General features: G+C 32.6%; 2 protein-coding genes across 5 annotated transcripts in view; both read left to right on the forward strand.

Moving 5' to 3' along the window:
• LOC143056755 (caspase-2-like) overlaps positions 1-20,503 on the forward strand; it is a 168,539-nt gene that overhangs the window by 103,368 nt on the left and 44,668 nt on the right. The window lies entirely within an intron of this gene.
• LOC143056754 (putative serine/threonine-protein kinase pats1) overlaps positions 1-20,503 on the forward strand; it is a 48,621-nt gene that overhangs the window by 17,566 nt on the left and 10,552 nt on the right. Inside the window, exons 3-5 of the mRNA XM_076229901.1 lie at positions 10,397-10,518; positions 15,700-16,917; positions 20,289-20,441. Of these exons, the coding sequence (XP_076086016.1) occupies positions 10,397-10,518; positions 15,700-16,917; positions 20,289-20,441 (1,493 nt within the window). The remainder of the gene's footprint in view (positions 1-10,396; positions 10,519-15,699; positions 16,918-20,288; positions 20,442-20,503) is intronic.

The following is a 20,503-nucleotide window of genomic DNA, read 5'->3' on the forward strand; positions in this document are numbered from 1 at the left end:
AGCGCATGGTTAATGTTTTAAATATATCATTTAGTTGTTGTTCTGCTCTCTAAACCCCAGAACAATTTGTTTCAAATGGTGTATTTTCATAACCAATTATTTCATCTCTAGTGCTGCTTTCTTCTAAAACAGTATATATTTTTTCCTTAGAAATAGTCTCCCATTTAAATGTCATATATATCTCACTATATTTTCTGTCTATATTCATATTTTGCATGGATATACAACCTTTTAAAAAGACTTCAATTTGAGCATGATCAGATAAATATGATAGTTCTAATATTTGAAGAAAAAAAAAAGAGTTAATAAGGTCCACACTGGTCACGGTATAGTCAACAGTACTCTACCCACTGGGATTAAAACATGTCATATTTCCCAGTATATCACCAATAAAACGACCGTTCACAACTCTTAGCTGAGAGGCGATACAGAGATCAATTGCTGGCCTTGGGAATTAAAAACTTTATTTAAAGAATTTCTATCTATATTAAAATCTTGAACATAGTCTTCTTGAAGTATTTCTTGTAGACATTTATAAATTTTATTTTCATCTGCAATTAAATCATGATTTGCAATTCGAGCATTCAAATCCCCATTTACCAGAACATTACCATTATCAGATGCTTGGGTAATTTCTGCCTCCAATTTTAAGAAATCATCATCATAGCGGGGAGAATTAGTGGGGGGATGTAAGTGGCAAAATCAAATTAATATTTTTTAAGGTTAACAAAGTTCTTATCTAATTTAATCCATACATGGTTTTTTGGTTACGTTAAATCTTTTATTTCAATTATCCCTTGATCGATATGGGATTTATAAAGAATAATAACTCCACCACTAAATCGTCTAGAGCGTCTATTCTTTTTTCTACATTTCTGAAACATTTTAAAATCAGGTAGGTTTGAAGTATCATCAACACCTTTCCAAGTCTCTATTAGAATATTAATATCATACTTCAGACGAGACATAAATTGATCATCTCTGTACTTATCTCCCAAACCATTTTCATTCCAAGATCCTATAGATAAGTTATTCATATTCATAAAAAAAATAATAATAGTGCAAATTCACATACAAGTAGCATGATATGGTTCTAAGAAAGATAACTCTAAATTTATTGCTTTACCCATCTAAGCTAACAATTATTTGGGTTATTTCCAGATTTAATATAAAAACAAAAGAAAACAATAAACTTAAAGTTATAAATTGCCTGCATTAATGTGTATTTCAATTAAAGTATACTGAAATGTGTGTTCTTTAAAAACTTTATTAATCAGGCTTTCAATAGGAAAATAGTCTAGTAAATATCATGTTTGACTCATATTATTTTTTATCTATAAAGCAATGTTTTTGATTTTAAGAATGTGATTAACTGGCAAGCATTATAAATCAATTTCCAAAATATCTATACACAGATATTTTTATAAGGAGGTCTAAATCAAATGTTAGGTTATTTAACAAAGAATTATAAATATATTTGAATGTATCAAAAGGAACAATATGTTTCTTGTAAAACTTTTCTATGATTATGTTTAAGAAAACATTTGTGGAACTTCTGATAATATTTGAAATTATATCAATATAAGATTTATGTATAAGGGTCACAATTCAATTAACAAGGAATAGACATACATGCAGTTTATATTCTGTAGTACTATTTATGAAACATATAGAACAAATATATATAAATGTGTTATCTCTAATAACAAAAATAGTAATTTTAACACTAATTGTAATTATAACAAATAAACAATTTATTTATTTTTATTTATAATGCATATATATATATACAACTCGTCTAAACATCAACCAAACAATGTTAGATCTGTAAATTTGCTTTCGCAATATATAGATAATTTAGCTGATCTGTAACAATAACATCTTCATGCCTTATATATCATGTACTGTAGTACGCCGCCAGATTAAAACTGACGATTTGTGAAACTTCTGATAATATTTGAAACTATATCAATATAAGATTTATGTATAAGGGTCACAATTCAATTAACAAGGAATAGACATACATGCAGTTTATATTCTGTAGTACTATTTATGAAACATATAGAACAAATATATATAAATGTGTAATCTCTAATAACAAAAATAGTAATTTTAACACTAATTGTAATTATAACAAATAAACAATTTATTTATTTTTATTTATAATGCATATATATATATACAACTCGTCTAAACATCAACCAAACAATGTTAGATCGGTAAATTTGCTTTCGCAATATATAGATAATTTAGCTGATCTGTAACAATAACATCTTCATGCCTTATATATCATGTACTGTAGTACGCCGCCAGATTAAAACTGACGAGGAAAGGTAACACACGGCCAGCGAAAGCTCTTTTTAGAGAGCCCAGGTGGTCGTGTGGTTTAGCGGGACGGCTGCAGTGCAGACGATTTGGTGTCACGATATCACAGTAGCATGGGTTCGAATCCCGGCGAGGGAAGAACCAAAAATTTGCGAAAGCAAATTTACAGATCTAACATTGTTGGGTTGATGTTTAGACGAGTTATATATATATATATATAAGTACGTTTGAGTCAGTGACAACTCTACAACAGATGTATCCATCGGATCGCCATCAATGATGGTGATACATGGCTGTGTACATAATGTATATACAGGCGATTTGGTGTCACGATATCACAGTAGCATGGGTTCGAATCCCGGCGAGGGAAGAACCAAAAATTTGCGAAAGCAAATTTACAGATCTAACATTGTTGGGTTGATGTTTAGACGAGTTGTATATATATATAGCGAAAGCAAATTTACAGATCTAACATTGTTGGGTTGATGTTTAGACGAGTTGTATATACATTATGTACACAGCCATGTATCACCATCATTGATGGCGATTCGATGGATACATCTGTTGTAGGGTTGTCACTGACTCAGACGTACTTATATATATATATATATATAATCAGTAGCTACAAACATATTTTCTGCACCATCAATCAATAAGTTACACTTTTCCTCAAATCTTGTATAGATTAAGCCACAAAAATATTTTTTTGTCATGCATCCGATTTCACCTTGAGAGATGCACACGCCTGATGAAGCTAATTTGTTTAGCGAAATATTGCGTATTTGTATTTAAAATCTAATAGAACTTGTAATGTAATGATTAGCGTGTTTAAGTTATATTCTTAGACATTTATATAATTTTAATGCAGTAACTGTATCAGTTTATTTTCCCAAACTGATCCACGCTTAAATAGATTGAATGTTGATTGTTGCTATTTTTAGACATTATATATATATATATATAATCATATGTATATACGTGAACATTAATGAATTCATGGCATTTTAATTTGTTGAATGAAATGTTAAGCCAAACATACATGTACATTAAACTTGCACAAATAATTATTTACAGTTGGGATAAAAAAAAAACAAAAAAAAAGTCAAGTTGAATTCTTTAATCATTTCTGTTCTATTTTTATATTTAAATTAAGCCATGTTTAAAAAATAAAAAAAATATTCTGGTTAAATTATGTATTTGTTTCTCTAATAATAAGTAATTTAGTAGATATCAGTTGACACTTTGCAAAATTATGAACATGAATAAAGTTTTACAAAAGACCCAGATGCCAGAATGAGAATAGTAAAAGAATATCAAAAAATAATACATTTAAATATATTTCTACCACATGAAAATATGTACGGGGAACTCCTTTTTCTGATTACATTCCTAATGTTATACGGAGCATTTTCAGGTTTATGTCGTCATTTCGGTATTAATTATTGTTGTTGTTTTGCCATCTTTTGTTACCATTATATCTGTAAGCCTGGTGTTGTTGTATTTTGTTGTTATCATGGTTGTTGAACCGCCATGAATTGTTTTTGTTTGATTGATGATACCGGTGATTATCATTATATCTAGGTTGTTTTGATAAATCATCATACCTGTTATTGTACATTTTGTTTGGTTGTCGATATCTTGTGTGATTCGAAGCTCCATCTGGCTTTTCTCTCACATGGTGATTTCTAGAACTGTCTTGGTCATTACTTTTTTCTCCAATAAGTGGGTTAACAATTCTTTCAGGTTACGAACATATAGTTTCATACCTCTCTGTTTATTCAAATGAATGCCATCTTGAAAATGAACTTGAGTAAGGTTTTCATGTTGTACATAATAAGCCTCATATCGTTTACACAATTCATACAAGAACTGATTACATTCCACTCTCTTTACTTCATATTCCTGTTCCTGATTCTGATTTCTATAAAAGCGAGGGAGAATCTAGATTATAATAATTTGACTTTCTGGCATGTTTTTTGTATCAATGACAAACTGCTCAATTTCCTCGACAACATTTGTAGGTAGCTTTACTTCCAAATCATTAGATCCCACTTGAAAAAGAATATTTTTTGCATTAATTTTTCCTGTCTCTTTAGCACCTTGAACTGTTTTGTCTCTTAACGTAGTTATGCTAACTTTCTTAAACCTATACATCAGTTTTTTTCAAATCTTTAACTTCACTTGTACCTACTATCCACAAATGATTGTTTTCATGATTGTTCTGGCTACCAGCCCTTGGGATATTAGGTTCTACTACATCTTGTTCAGACAAATATCTTGTTTCTGATTGATCCCTGTTATCATGCTGAACATTTTGTCTAAATGGATTAGACAAGTTATTTTCATAGCTACCTTTACCAGGATGTTTTCTATCGCTATTTATCTCAAAGTTTGTACATTTTATCTCAATAGATTCTAGTTTCTCTGTAACTAAATTTTCCAGTTGTGTTAACTTATAAAATGTATCGGCATGGATTTGACGAGTTTTGTCAGTGTCAATATTTTCGTTTTCCTCTTTTTGTGACTGGTCTGTCACTACCTTAATCTGGATATAGGATTTTTTTTGTTCCAATTTTGTGTTCATATTTGACAGTTCAGTCTGTAATTTATTCTCAAGTTCTTGTTTACTCTTTTCTATAGAATAAAACTTTTCTTCCCATTATTTGATGACATTGCTCATATTATCTATTTTCTTATTAAATTCTGTGTGACATTCTACAAATTTGTTCTCAAGTGAATGGAAGGCAGCTATTAGCTTTAGATTAATACTAAATTGATCTTCTACTTGATTGTTATTGTTGTCCTCTCCCTTTTGTTGGCAGTTAGGCAAATTTGATCATGTTTTGCTTATATTGATAAGTGATTCTGAGGTATCATTAATTTCATCTGTACTTTCATCAATTGTTTTTGGTATTGTTTGACTGCTGTTTAAGACTTCACTTTCGTTAATGTAAGGGAGATGAACACCATTCATTTGTCTTATGCAATTGTCAATCAACTGTTTTGGGTTATTTCCCCTGAGACAGATATCAACACATCTTTTGATTTTACCAACTTCCCTCTCTACCCAATTCTTACATGAATTGCCTTGCAACAAACATTTTCTTGTTGTTTAATACATTGCTATAGTTGTAATTTTCCTTGATTGGTGTGTTATTTGAATCATAGACCTTTGTAATGCAGATGATTGACTTTTTTCAACAAATGGGCCATCTTCGTCCTTGAGCAGAAGCTCTTTGTTAGTTTTATCTGAATCAGACCAAGTGATTTGTACATCAATATTTTCCCCTAAGTCACAATAGTATCTTAGTAACAGTACTCTCCTCCAGTACCAAACGACTCTTTTTGTTAAGATCAAATGTAATTTGTTTATCGTCACAAGTGCCCTGTATCAGTATGTCGGCATCAGCTATAGTTAAATGCTTGGAGATTGACGTTAATATAAATATATGAAAATATTTGTTTTAAATTATGTTTAGCTAAATTGTAATGTATAAAGTAAAATCACAAAAATACTGAACTTAGAGGAAGATCAATTTGGAAAGTCCATAATCACAAGTATTTGCACCTTTTTTGTTTAATTTTTACTCAGAGCACATTTTCCAACTGGGCGCCGTCATCGACCGGAAGTTATATAAGCTTTGGATTTCAAATATCTTGGCCACGAGCATCACTGAAGAGACATGTATTGTCGAAATGCGCATCTGGTGCAAGAAAATTGGTACCGTTAATTTTATTTTAAAACACATTTCGTGGTAGAAGGGTCTAAATACAGCACAAGCAACAATTTCCAAAAGACTGAAAATGTGAAAAAGTATATTTAAACGAAATGCATTTGACTACTAGGTTGAACAACTGATGTTCTTTAACCCTGATGAATGTCATTGGCGATTGCCAAATAAGATTGATCACGAGATGTAACAAGATGGATCTTAATATAAATTTAATACTAAACAGAAAACAATAAACTCGTGGCCCAGATGTTATGCAACAAACATAAGGTGTCAATTCTTTTTTTTCTGTACACCAGATTGAGATTTCGACAACGTATGTCTCTTCAGTGATGTTAGGGATCGAAACGATATTTGGAAGGCCATATAATTCACCCTCAATCTAAGATAGGCTCTTGAAGCTTAAGAGTCAATATAGGATGAACGGATCATATTAACCGGAGGGAAAATATGATGCAAGCTCAAACAAAAAATATAAACAAGTCTAAATTTAAAACTACGTTCAAACCTATGATTGCGTTAGATGAAAACCTCAATTTTTATACTTGTGCATGAAAAACAAATTTTGTTGTAGAAGGGTTTAAATACAGCACAAATATTTTCCAAAAGACCAAAAAAGTGAAAAAAGTATATTTAAACAAAACGCATTTGACTAACAGGTTGAACAACTGATATTCTTTAACCCTGCTGACTGTGGCCCAGATGTAATCCACAAATATAAGGCGTCAATATTGTTTTGGTACATCAGATCTAGAATTCGACAATATATGTTTCTTCAGTGATGTTAGGGATCGAAACGGTATTTGGAAGGCCACATAATTTACCCTCAATTTAAGATAGACTCTTGAAGTTAAAGAGTCAATATTGGAGGAACGGGTCATATAAGCCGGAGGGAAATATAATACAAGCCCAAACGAAAAAATATAAACAAGTTTTGATTTAAAACCACGTTCAAAACTATGATTGCGTTGAATAAAAACCGCAATTTTTAATGTGTGCATGTAAAATAAATCGTTGTAGAAGGGTCTAAATACAGCACAAACAACATTTTCCCAAAGACCAAAAAAGTGAAAAAGTATATTTAAACAAAACGCATTTGACTAACAGATTGAACAACTGACGTTCTTTAACCCTGATGACTGCCATTTTGGCGATTACAAAATAAAATTGATCACGAGATGTACATTGTAACAAGATGGATCTTAATATAATTTTAATACTAAACAGAAAACAATAAACTCGTGGCCCAGATGTTATGCCACAAGCATAAGGTGTCAATATTTTTTTCGTACACCAGCTCTAGATTTCGACAATATATGTATTTTCAGTCATGTTAGGGATCAAAACGGTATTCGGCAGGCCATATAATTTACCCTCAATTTAAGATAGACTCTTGAAGTTTAAGAGTCAATATAGGATGAACAGATCATATAAAACGGAGGAAAAATATGATACAAGCCAAACGAAAAAATATAAACAAGTCTAAATTTAAAACTACGTTCAAACCTATGATTGCGTTGGATAAAAATCGCAATTTTTATACGTGTGCATGTAAAAAAAATCGTTGTAGAAGGGTATAAATACAGCACAAACAACATTTTCCAAAAGACCAAAAAAGTGAAAAAGTATATTGAAACAAAACGCATTTGACTAACAGGTTGAACAACTGATGTTCTTTAACCCTGCTGACTGCCATTGGCGATTGCCAAATAAGATTGATCACGAGATGTAACAAAATGGGTCTTAATATAAATTCAATACTAAACAGAAAACAATAAACTGATGGACCCTCGGTGGATCGCTAACCTTGCCGTGGTCGGGAGGCTTGCGTGTCTCAGTGACCACAAGAGGTATGTAAGCTGGAGCTTCGTCTCCTGGCAGGGTTTCCCATGCTGGACAGGTCAAAGGGTAGAGACCAGACTAAAGTGACCCGAACATCGTAGGAGTTGCCCGATGTTTTGAATAAAATAGGCTCTCCAACCCGCTAGCCGTGGGTTGCTAACCGTCGGTGGTTGACGAGATCCTGGTGGATGAGAAACTGTTGCCAGACTCCTTGTAAATTGGAGAAGCTGCAGACTCAATACTCTGCTTTGGCTCCGATATCGTCTAGACGGGAGGTCAGATTTTACATTAGCAGCTCTTGACCCCGGATAACCGCGGAAACACAGTATCGCCCTTGTAGGCACTCCGAGGTGTGTGGATGACAAGAATGTTGAACTTTTCTTCCCCTTATTATGGCACTACAAAACCAAAACCTAAAATCAGCATTAATAAATAAAAAAAGAAAATGTGATGACACTGAGCTCTGTCAGGAAGATGACAGTTTGCCCGGTTTACTGTCTTAACAGGTACTGTTGACAAACTTATAGCTAAAATTTACCCTTTCGTGATTCAGAAAAGTATCAAGAGCATTGCTGGAACTGTTAAAAATGTTTCAAAAATGAGTTCAGGAAATTTGCTGGTTGAAGGTAACAACAAAAGACAATTAGCAAATTTGCTGAAAATGAAATCAATAAATGGCTTTACTGTTTCGGCTTCAGCACATGCTAACTGAAACAGTAGCAAAGGAATCATTCGAGACAAAAGTCAATATCTGTCTGATCTGATATCTGAAGAAATTTGTGAAGTACTTTCAAATCAAGGTGTAACTGGTGTAGTAAGATTTCAAATTAAAAAGAATGACCAAGTAATTAAAATAAATACTCATCTTTTAACTTTCAAAACTCCAACTCCTCCTTCGTCTTTGAAAATGGGATGCTTTGTCATCAAGTTTGACATAATCCCTAACCCAATTAGATGTTTTAAATGTCAAAAGTTTGGTCATGGCACCAAACAATGTCATGGTAAGCAGAAATGCTTCAAGTGTTCTGGAGAAGGACACGAGGGAATAATTGTCAACCTGATTCTTTAAAATGCTCAAATTGTGACGGATCCCATTTGTCATCTTCTCGGGACTGTCCAGTTTACTTCAAGGGAAAAAAAACATAATTAAAGTTAAAACAGAAAGAAACATCAGTTAAAACAGATAGCTTCTGTTTCGAACGATTTCCAACCTACGACTTCGAAAAAGCCATTGTATGCCAGCAAAGTTAGCTGTTCATTCAGTCACGAGTCTACACAGACTCGAATGAACTGGCCCATTAATGCTGAAACGTTTACCATGCTGCCAGTTGAAACTCAACCATCTGACAGAATAATAAAAGCAAGAAAACCACATCCTATTAACACCAATAACAGTCAATTCAATCTTCAATGCAGAGCTCAATGTCATCACCAAAACAAAATGAAAAAAAAAACAATCAAATAAAAATGATAAAACGATATCAGGCGATTTGGGCAAAGGATCTATCTGGGACTGGGGTCTTCCCAAAAACGTAGGTAAATCATCTGTTCCGAAAAATCGTAATTCTGCATTAAATGATCAATCTTCTGGTTCTTCAGCTGATGCAATTAAAAAACCTTCAAAAGCTCCCTCTCCTCTTCGTTCATTTGAGCGAGATCAAGGAAGGAACACGCAAAGAAAAACTTCCCCTACGAAGTCTCCTCAAAGAAGATTACGAAGCAGATGTCGGGGAGGAGGCACATCAGCTGGGTCTGGTCATGGAGACCGAGGATTCTTCTAAAAAAATAGATATTCCACGCTCAGTGATGATTCAGTGAAGGATTGCGAAAGTGATTTGCCACCTGGAAGATCACAATCTCAAGTTGATCGTAGTAAAAATGGTCGTAAACTCGATCACATTCGTCCTCCAATTAACCAACCATGACCAATATCATTCAATGGAATTGTCGAGGTCTTGAAATAAACATTCTTGAATTAATGCTTTTAGTTCAGTCTGTCTTACCTGTTGCATTTTGTCTTCAAGAAACTCATTTGAAAGAAAGTGACAAAGTAACTTTAAAAGGATACAACATCTACCGCACATTTTCTAAGGAAGACGAACGAGCTGCAGGTGGATCAACCATTTTAGGGAAGGACAACGTTATTCATAGTACAGTCCAACTCACTACGTATACAGATCTGCACGCAGTTGCTGTTCGTCTATCATTTTATAAAACAATTACATTATGTTCTATATATATTCCACCTAATTCAAATATAGATAAAGCTAAACTAAAAACTTTAACTGATCAAATACCTTCATATTTTATACTTATGGGAGACTTCAATCCCTTGTGGGGAAGCAAGTCTTACAATGCCAAAGGTAAAATCATTGAAGACTTTGTCTCGTCACTTGAATCAGGACTTGTTATACAGTACATGATATGTTAGGCAAGCAGATGGTACAGATGGTTTTTTTTCCCATATGTGTGACTTTTAATTATTTTTTTCTTCTCAGATTACGTTGGTTTTTGGTTTGATAGTATACATTGTTATCGAACAGTGGACAGACGAACGGATGAGGAATCAATGGACCCTCCAGTGATAGTAGTTTTAACAGGGAAAGATCGAATTGGCAAGGTAAGAAATTATTCTGCACCACAAAATGTATATATCTGCTTCATCAATGCCGAAATAATAAACTAGAGAGATAAAATTGAGAAGGCAAATAGGGAATATGTCAATAAGACAACAACCCGACAAGAAAGCAGACAACAGCCGAGTTTCATACTCATAGGTCAAAATTTGACAATGACAAAAGACTGATCAACAGGAATCTCAATAAAAATAGGAAGGGATATTTCATTTCCTTCGTGAGAAGAAATGTTCAAAATGATAGTTTACTTTCCAACGTTGAGGTAAAAGGCAATTGTCAAAAAGAATTGAAGAAGTACCGGATCTTTGATCAGTGGCAATCACTTGACTTAATCAACTTTTAACAGAAATTTGACTGTGTATGCAACTACTATTCAACCTAGTCCCTATATAATGTTGATATTTAAAATAAAAAAACGTTATCATTGTTTAGGAATTGAAAGGATACACTTATATATACAAACATACGCACAATATGCCTTTGAATAGCAAAATGGAACACAAAACAAACTTATGTAACATATAAGGTTTAGACTTGGACGCTGTAGTAAAAAAAACATCAAATAAATCAGGCTAGTCGACCAATTGGCAAGGATGACATGAGAAAGGTTATTAAAAGCGGGATTGTATGTTATAACAAACGGAACCATGACAAAAAACTGATCAACACGAACCTCACTAAAAATGTGGAAGAGATATTTCATTTCCTTCGTGAGAAGAAATGTTCAACATGATATTGCACTTTCCAAAGTTGAGGTAAAAGACAATTGTAAAAAAAGAGTTGAACAAGTACCGGATCTTAAATCAGTGGCAATCACTTGACTAAATAGATTTTTAACAGAAACTTTTAGATATTTGGATGATAGATTTAGAACGTAATTGGTTTTCAACAAAAAAATCATTCTACTATTGAAAAACAAATTACTCGATATAACTCTCTTCTCAAAACATTTAGTAAATTGTTTTGTTCACATTTTTTTGTGACAATGTAATGGAATTTTCAGGCAATCTTCATACAAGTGAGATGTTTATCTAGCCATAAAAACTGGTTCAATCCACTTTTTTCTACATAATGAAAAGACTGTGTCAATTCAGATGTAAGACAGCTTTTCATTCGTTTGAAGTGTTTCAATTTTTGATTTTGCCATTTGATAAAGGACTGTCCGATTTAAATTTTCGTTGGGGTTCGATGTTATTGTATTTCTTTTGTTTACGCATAGCTACAATACCAGGGGCATCATTCCTAAATATAACTTAAAGTGCAGACATCTCATACTTGAAGGTGTGCAATATCCAATCGTTTTATGATAATGTTTTATACAATGCTTTAAATTGCTTCATTCTCCCAAAAAGCTTACCAACACTTCTAACAGATTTATTCACACGGAATAATACGGATTCTATACAGTAATGGCAGGTAATTAAAAATAACATTTTTTATTAATATTGTCTCACTCATACTAAAATTAAGAATACTGGCCCCTGAGAATAAATATGTACTAGTTCAGTGAAAATGAACGCCATACTGAACTCCAACACCTATAAATGATCTGAAATTAAATATCATACACGCTTTCGAGGGCCTGATAAAAATGGGCGGAGTGAAACATGTTTAGTGGCATTCTCCTTTACCTCTAGTCAATGTAGAAAAAACAAACACACAGAAATACGGACGGTAAAAAATCAGTTTAAAAGATATCCGAGTCCGATTTGAGAATAGAGAACAAACGAATGTAAGCAAAATGACAATGATGCATAAATTGAAAAAGGATTACTAGCAATAACTAACATGGCAGCTCCAGACCTCATTTAAACTGATTAAAAGAGTATGTCTTCATTATATGAATATCAAGTACAGTTCGTCCTCTTAGGGTTTAAGTATCATACTATAATGAAACACATGAACAGAACAAAACCCGTATCATGCAAACAACTGGTTTTAGAATAAATGTGTTTAATGTCAAATGCACAGACCTTATGAGTGAATCAACATAATTACCGAAGAGGGACGTAAGATACAAAAGGGACAGTCAAAATGTGCCATCTTTTAAAAAACAGACAACAGTATCGTAAATATATTTCTTCTGAATAAGTCTGATTGACATTTACGAAGGATGTCCCTTTCCTTGTATCGATGATGAAATGTTATGAATAGCTTTGTGTTCTAAGAAGCTGAGAAACATCTACACCCTAAAATTGTGACAGGGGAACGTTTTCGTTCCGAAAATAAGCACATACATGTACGTGCGATACACAGAGAGTCATTTAGTAAACAAACATAGCATTACCACATCACAGCTTAAGACTTCTTAGGAACATTTGAAGGTCCCTACCATGTAAAGAATATTTAAACTACACAAAAAATAGGTAAATATCGTTCAATCTCGAGTAGGTGTTCTGCGACTAATCTTTCAGTGCTTTGAACAAGTCACTTACGTACTATCAAAGATGTTATCATAAACTTTTGTAATAAAACATGTAAAATGAAAATGATGGAATTAATTATGTTCGAAGTGTAAACCATTATTTTGATGATTTAAATAACTTGCGTGCTATTGGTGGTCCTTTTGGTTCTTTTGACATTTTTGATGTTTCTTACTGTTCTACTCTTTTCACCACATATATATATATAAAAAAAAATGTTTTCTTGTTTAATTTAATAGGCGTTTGGTAAATTTGAATGCAAACATATTTGCTGCAACTAGTGTAAAGCCGTCGTTTCTAAACATATGCTAGATATACTTATTGGAGGTGTGATTGGATCACTGAAGCTATAACTTTCACTTTGATAATAGTTACATTGTACATAGTATGTACATTTCGACAACAAAGTTTATCGATAGATTGTATCTATTCCTATTGGAACTTATAACGCCCCTATAATAGCAAGCTTGTTTTTTGTACTGTTATAAATCACAGTTGTTAACCAAACTCAGTTAAGACCGGTTCAAGTTGCATTCAATAGATACATTCAATACATTAACCGTTATTATGATGCGATTTTTTCGTTAAACAATCAAGAATGTTCTAAATATACTGCCAAAACTTATCAGAAGCAAGTTGCTTTAGATAAATCCAATGTAAACGGTTATAACTGTTCTTTCCTAGATTAAGTTATTTCCGTTTTACACCGGAAACTACCCACTAACATTTTCAACAAATGGACGAATTTTTGTGACCTATTATAAAGTTTCTCGTTAGATGGTGATGTTCCTCTGGTACCATCTTACGGTTTTTATATTTCACAACTTATCTGATATGCCCGTTTCTGTTAATTTCATCGTACGTATTCGATTTGTATTACTGGTAAATTATGAAAGAGATTTGGTTACCAAGTATTACTTAAAACACTTACTATAAAGATGCAGTATTGAATAAAAACAGCAGAAGATCACCAACAGGTCTTCAATGCAACAAGAAATTCCGCACCGGAAGCGTCCTTCAGCTGGCCCGTCAACAAATATATAAACTAGTTTAGTGATAATGAACGCCATACTTAACTCCAAATTGTACACAAGAAACTAAAATTAAAATTAATACAAGACTAACAAGGTCCAGAGCCTCCTGACTTGGGACAGGTGCAAAAATGCGGCGGGGTTAAACATGTTTATGAGATCTCAACCCTCCCCTTTACCTCTAGCCAATGCAGAAAAGTAAACGTATAATAATACGCACATTAAAATTCAGTTAAAGAGAAGTCAGAAGATGTAACCAAAAAAAATAAATAAAATGACAATAATACATAAATAACAACAGACTACTTACAGTTAAATGACATGACAGCTCCAGACTTCAATTCAACTGATTGAGAGATTATCTCTTCATAATATGAACATCAGGCACAATCCTTCCCGTTAGGGGTTTAGTATAATACCATCATAACATATATGAGAAGAACATAACCCGTGTCATACCAACAACTGTGTGGTTTTTAAATAAATGTGTTTAGTTCCGATGCAAAGACCCTATAAGTAAATCAATATTAACGCCAAAATATGCAATCTTTAATGAAGTTTGGTTTTACATTTTTGTACCTATAATAACGTATTTTCAATAGGAACAGCAGATCCTCATTTTTATGGAGAAGTTGTATACTGACATTGTAAAAAGATCATTGAATATTGTTTTTTATTGGTATTTTCATCAGTAAACGAAAAGCAAATTACATTTTATTGTTATGTTCATAAAATTATATACATTCACGGATCTATAATATGTCGATACCTGAATCTTGGCATTGCACAAAGTCATGATTTTTCTCTGATTGTTTATGACGTCTTAACACTTAATCAATTGGATGGTTGATGTATACGGATTGACAATATAGTCTCACATACAAGAATTTTGTTATTAATTGATCTTGGCTTTGAACTAGCTTTCAGTAATTGCAAGTACTTTCAGATCTTTACTTAGTGTCTATTTTGTTGTTGGGAGGTATAAATACCAGGGCCCGTCCACAATTTCTTTTGTTTGATATATTCCTATTTGTACCCATCTGATGAGTTGAGCCTCTGTTCAAGATTAAGAAGAGGGTGGGATCCTGCTAAAATAGTTGACCCCACCTGTACCAGGTCCAGTGTTTATAATTCAGTGGTTGTCGTTTGTTGCCGTGTCACACATTTGTTTTTCGTCTATATTCTTTGTCAATAACTTGTGTCGTTAGTTTACTCGTATGAATCTTTTTAAATTTGTCAACTCGGGGCCTTTATACATGTAGATGACTTTGCGGTATAGGCTTTAATTATTTTTGAAGGCCGTACGTGTACCTAAAAGTGTTAATTTCTGTGTCATTGGCAATCACACCAACTTAATTTGCAAAGAAAAAGGAAAAAAAATGAAAAAATGTATAGGTCTCCGTACAGCCTTCAACAATGAACAAAACCAAAACTCTATACAAAGCTACAAAAAAGACAAGAAATGACTAAGCGTAACGTTGGACTATATTTATTTGCGTTAAGGCTTGGTTCCATATTTTCATCATTTTCTAAAACATGAGTGTACATGTATCTATGAGTGCATTAAAATGTTTTATGCACAGTTTTATGTACATTGATAACATACATTGAGACTAAAATACTTTTCAACAGATACGATTTGTGCATTGTATTTAAGCATTTGTTAATAAGACAAATTAAATGGTGACGTTTAATAACATATGTATTTTAGAACGAACTACAGGACAGACAAACGTATCTTAATGATCAATTTTCACAACTACATGGAGAACAGGAAAAGTACCAGCACTATCGACACAAATATTTTATATCGAATACTAAAGACCCGGATAAAATATTTGAGAAGATACGAACAAAAATATCTGAAATTGCTAAAAAAATGCCGCTTTGGGGTAAATCAGTACCTTTGAAATGGATCCTTTTGGAACACTTGATTAATCTTAATAGAGATTGCGGGAAGCATTTTGTATCTTTTAAAGATATGATCAAGATGGCTAAACATCCTGAAATTGAAATATTGGATAAAGGGGAAGTATCAACGTTTCTCCATTTTCAACATGAAGTCGGTAATATTATATTCTTCAAAGACATACCAGATCTCATCATTCTAGAACCTCAGTGGTTGGCAAATGCTTTCCGTTGTTTAGTGTCAGACAGATTTAATATTGATGATGTTCATGACGTTAGTCCTAAAGATAAACGTCAAATAAGCGCGGACTGGACGCTTTTACATAACAAAGGAAAAATAAGTGATCTGTTGATCAATACCCTTTTTAAGTTAAAAGGTGGAGATTATTTTTTAACACAAAAGAAGCATTTGCTTGAAGTAATGAAGAAATTTGACATATTGATGCAAATAGAGGGAGAAACTGCATATATAATGCCAAGTATGTTTCCGCCTTCTTCTATTTCAACTGTTTGTATGAAAATTGGTATAGTAAATGCTAATTGTCAAAGAACATCTTGGTTTTGTATGAAATTCAAATTTCTTCCACCGTCCTTCTTTAACCATTTACTGGTTTGGTTGATGAAAACGTACCGTCCCACTAGAGTAACATCTGAGTTTGCGTTATATAGAGGGTTATGTGTCTTTGATCTTGAAAGTTCACAATGTGATAAACTCTTGATGACAATGTCTATAGATACAATAGCACTTCAAATCGTGTCGTTTTCTAAGCAAACACTTGATCTGCTAGAAGTGTGTTCTGGTATTCGCAAAGATATGCGGAGAAAAATAGTAAATTTAAAGAAAAGATATGGAATTGAGTTATCTTATGAGCAGATGTTCAAATGCAGCGACTGTACTTGTCATACCGATGCATTCTCCTTAAAACAGCTGAAAGAGCATACTAAAAATTACTGTAGTCATCACCAGAAAGCACACGAATCTGCAACAATATGTTTTCCATGGGCAGTTGAAAGCACGGAGGTTGGTAATATGAAACAAAACATTTAAGTTGTTAAATTCTGCATAGATATTTCACAACTTATTTTAATTTGTAAGATGCTTTTTTCTATCGAACATGAACTATTGTACAAATATTGTTACTTATTCAGGTTATAATCTAAATTGTGTTTATATGCACTTACATTGATCAATATTGATATCGGCCTCGTTGGTTGAGTGATATAAGTGGTCGAACTACTGTATCCCTATATTGTAAATACTGAGGTTGTGAGTTCGAAATCAAAAATGTGGCAGATGTGTTCGACAATCTGTATTGACTATGATAGACTGTTTTCCTAACGACTGCCGATGCTTCTGTCCAGACACCGGCCTTGCTATCAATAAAATAGACCACAACAAAATGTAAAATAGTACTGAAAATCGTGTAAACAATCAATTAAGAAAAAGACCATAGAAGATTAAACATAGTCATGTTGATGGCAGATTTAATAAACAGTATATACAGTTGGGTGCAGACCAAGGATTGCATTAAGTATACGTATGTTTACGCCGTGTCCACATATTTGTCATTTACCTTCAATTTTCGTGTTTAACATTGTTACGTTAACGCAGTCAAAATGTTAATTTTTAATGTCGATCCGATTAAACGCGGTGTCCGTTAAGTCAGCAGCAGCAGCGTTTAATTCAGTTTTAACAAGTTTGTTTTACGTGCACTTTATTTCATATATATAATACATTTAAACAATCAGTCAAATAATTATATAAGTAAGTATACTCATATAACCATGATAACAGTACAGCAGAGAATGATAAGATATAACACCTATTGATCATTTATAAATGAATTCAATTACGTGCCTTCTCGGCCAAAAAGAAACACTTCCTTGCATTGTTTAGTTCCTTTACATTATGAGCAGATAGCAATTGTAAGAATTAAAATTTCAAACGTTTTCTCCAATAATATGGTTTGATAAATTTCGAAGCTCATTATACTTTTCACATACTAAAATAAAATGATATTAATCTTCAATTACTTGTTAATCACACATACTACAGAGTCTCAGATGTCTCTCAATATTATAAAACCTACCAGTTTCTATATTTAAACAATAAACAGATATGCGGTATTTTCAAATAAATGGTTTATAAATATAATTTACAGCATGCTCTAAATAAAATTATAACATGTTGGGGTCAAATACATATTTATACAACATACATTCTGGCGAATCTTCCAATACATGAGTTAATTTTTACTATGAAATCTACCCTTAACTCTATCTTTAAATTCAATTAGAAACAAATCCATTTTTATTTCCCTGATGTAACCATACATTCGAAAATCCATACATGTATAATATTTATCTAATTCAACAGGTTCAGTTATATTTGTCGTTTGGTTTGGTTTTTTATGACATCTCTCAAGCATGTCTTCATTAAAGCATTTAAGAATACAGTTATCAGAACATAATAACTTAAACCAATATTTTAACATTCGACAATATCTTTCTATCAACGTAGGGTATAGTCCTAACTCTCAGTAAACCATATAACTAAAGGTAGATGCTTTAACCTTAAAAAATACGTTTTAAAATTTTATTTGATTTTTTCGATATAATCATATTTGAACTTTTTCGATATTTTCACATTTATGATAAAATCCTTGCTGCATAAGTGTCAAACAATGACAGAATAGTTTAAAATTAAACAGTCATCCTGCAATTTTCTATACAAACTCAATAAGGCTTTATGACCTTATTTTACTAATGATTCTTGGGTATATGTAAGAATATATTAAAATAGCTACTTTATCTAAATAAAATACCCAGATATACAAACACATGTCTATTGCGTTTCTATTTAAACCTTATCAAGTCAACATCTATCTGCCCTGAAATTTTCAAACGAATTAGACAACAAATTGTTGGATTGTTGCCCCTGAATTTGTATTTTTTAAGGAAATTTTACCGTTTTTGGTTATTATCTTGAACCTTTTTGTAGATAGAGATTAACTGTAAACAGCAATAATGTTCAGCAAAGTAAGATCTACAAATAAGTCAACATTACCAAAATGGTCAGTTGACCCCTAAATGAGTTATTGCCCTTTATATTCACAGTTTGTCAATTTGTCGTAAATTTTTGTTATCTTGTACAAAAATATTCTCCTCTGAAACTACTAGAACAAATTTTACCAAACTTGTCAACAATCATCATTGGGTTATTTAGTTTAAAAAATGTGTCCGATGACCCTGCCTGCGAATCAAGATGGCCGACATGGCTAAAAATAGTACATAGGGTGAAATGCAATTTTTGGCTAAAATCTCAGAAACAAAATCATTTAAAGCAAATCTTACGTAGATACATTTGTTCGTTAGGTCAAAGTCTATTTGCTCTGAAATTTTCAGACCAATAAGGCAAATCTTTTAGGGGTTGCTGCCCCGGAATTGGTAATTTTCAGAAAATTTTGCAGCTTTTGGTTGTTATCTTGAACATTACTATAGATAGAGATAAACTGTAAACAGCAATAATGTACAGCAAAGTAAGACCTACAAATGAGTCAACTTGATTAAAATGGTCAATTAGATGATGTTTACATAAAGATGGATATGCTTATCCTTCAAGAGCGAACTACATTATATATGTACCTAGATATAGGAAGATGTGGTGTGAGTGCCAATGAGACAACTCTCCATACAAATAACAATTTAAAAAGTAAACCATTATAGGTTAAAGTACGTAGTTTGGATCATCTTGGGTGAGGGTTCGTGTAAGTCGTTCTGAATTTTGCAGTGTTTTACTAGCTGCTTTCTAATATAGATATAAGAAGATGTGGTATAAGTGCCAATAAGACAACTGTTTATCAAAGAATAAAAACAATAATATAAGGGCATGCACCACCAGAACCAAGATATGTTTCTCCTTCCACACAACAATAGCAACAAACCCTGTGTCTATATGTCCATATCTTTATTTTTATACCTGTCATATTCTCCTTTTCAGAATTATCCTAAATAAAGGCAACAGTAGTATACCGCTGTCCAAAACTCATAAATCCATGGACAAAAACAAAATCGGGGTAACAAACTAAAACTGAGGGAAACGCATTAAATATAAGAGGAGAACAACGACACAACATTAAAATGTAACACACACAGAAACGGACTAAGCATTAGACAAAATCATATGAGAATAACAAATATAACATCAAAACCAAATACATGAGTTTGGGATAGATTAGTACCGTGACACGTCTTATAGTAATGTGAATTCATACGCAAAATAAGAGCAAACAATACGTTGTTAAAATTCAACACTTATCATTTACGGCAAATGTAAGAGCTCTAACATATACTAGTACATAATGGTATGTAGTCCGTCATGTTGTTTTACAGAGTCCCATCGAAAAAGGAATGAAAGAGAAACACAGCCAAATTCTTCAGGCCTGTTCGGAACATATGGTGGAAAATCTGTATAACGTGGACATGATATGTGAATATTTGGAGATTGATGATATACTTACAGAAGAAATCAGGGATAAAATAAAGGTTTGTCAGAGAGAAAACGCACTCTTAATATACAAAATCAACTTACCTCTCAGACCCCATTT

Source organism: Mytilus galloprovincialis, chromosome 13 (assembly GCF_965363235.1).
Source record: "Mytilus galloprovincialis chromosome 13, xbMytGall1.hap1.1, whole genome shotgun sequence".
Taxonomy (NCBI): domain Eukaryota; kingdom Metazoa; phylum Mollusca; class Bivalvia; order Mytilida; family Mytilidae; genus Mytilus; species Mytilus galloprovincialis.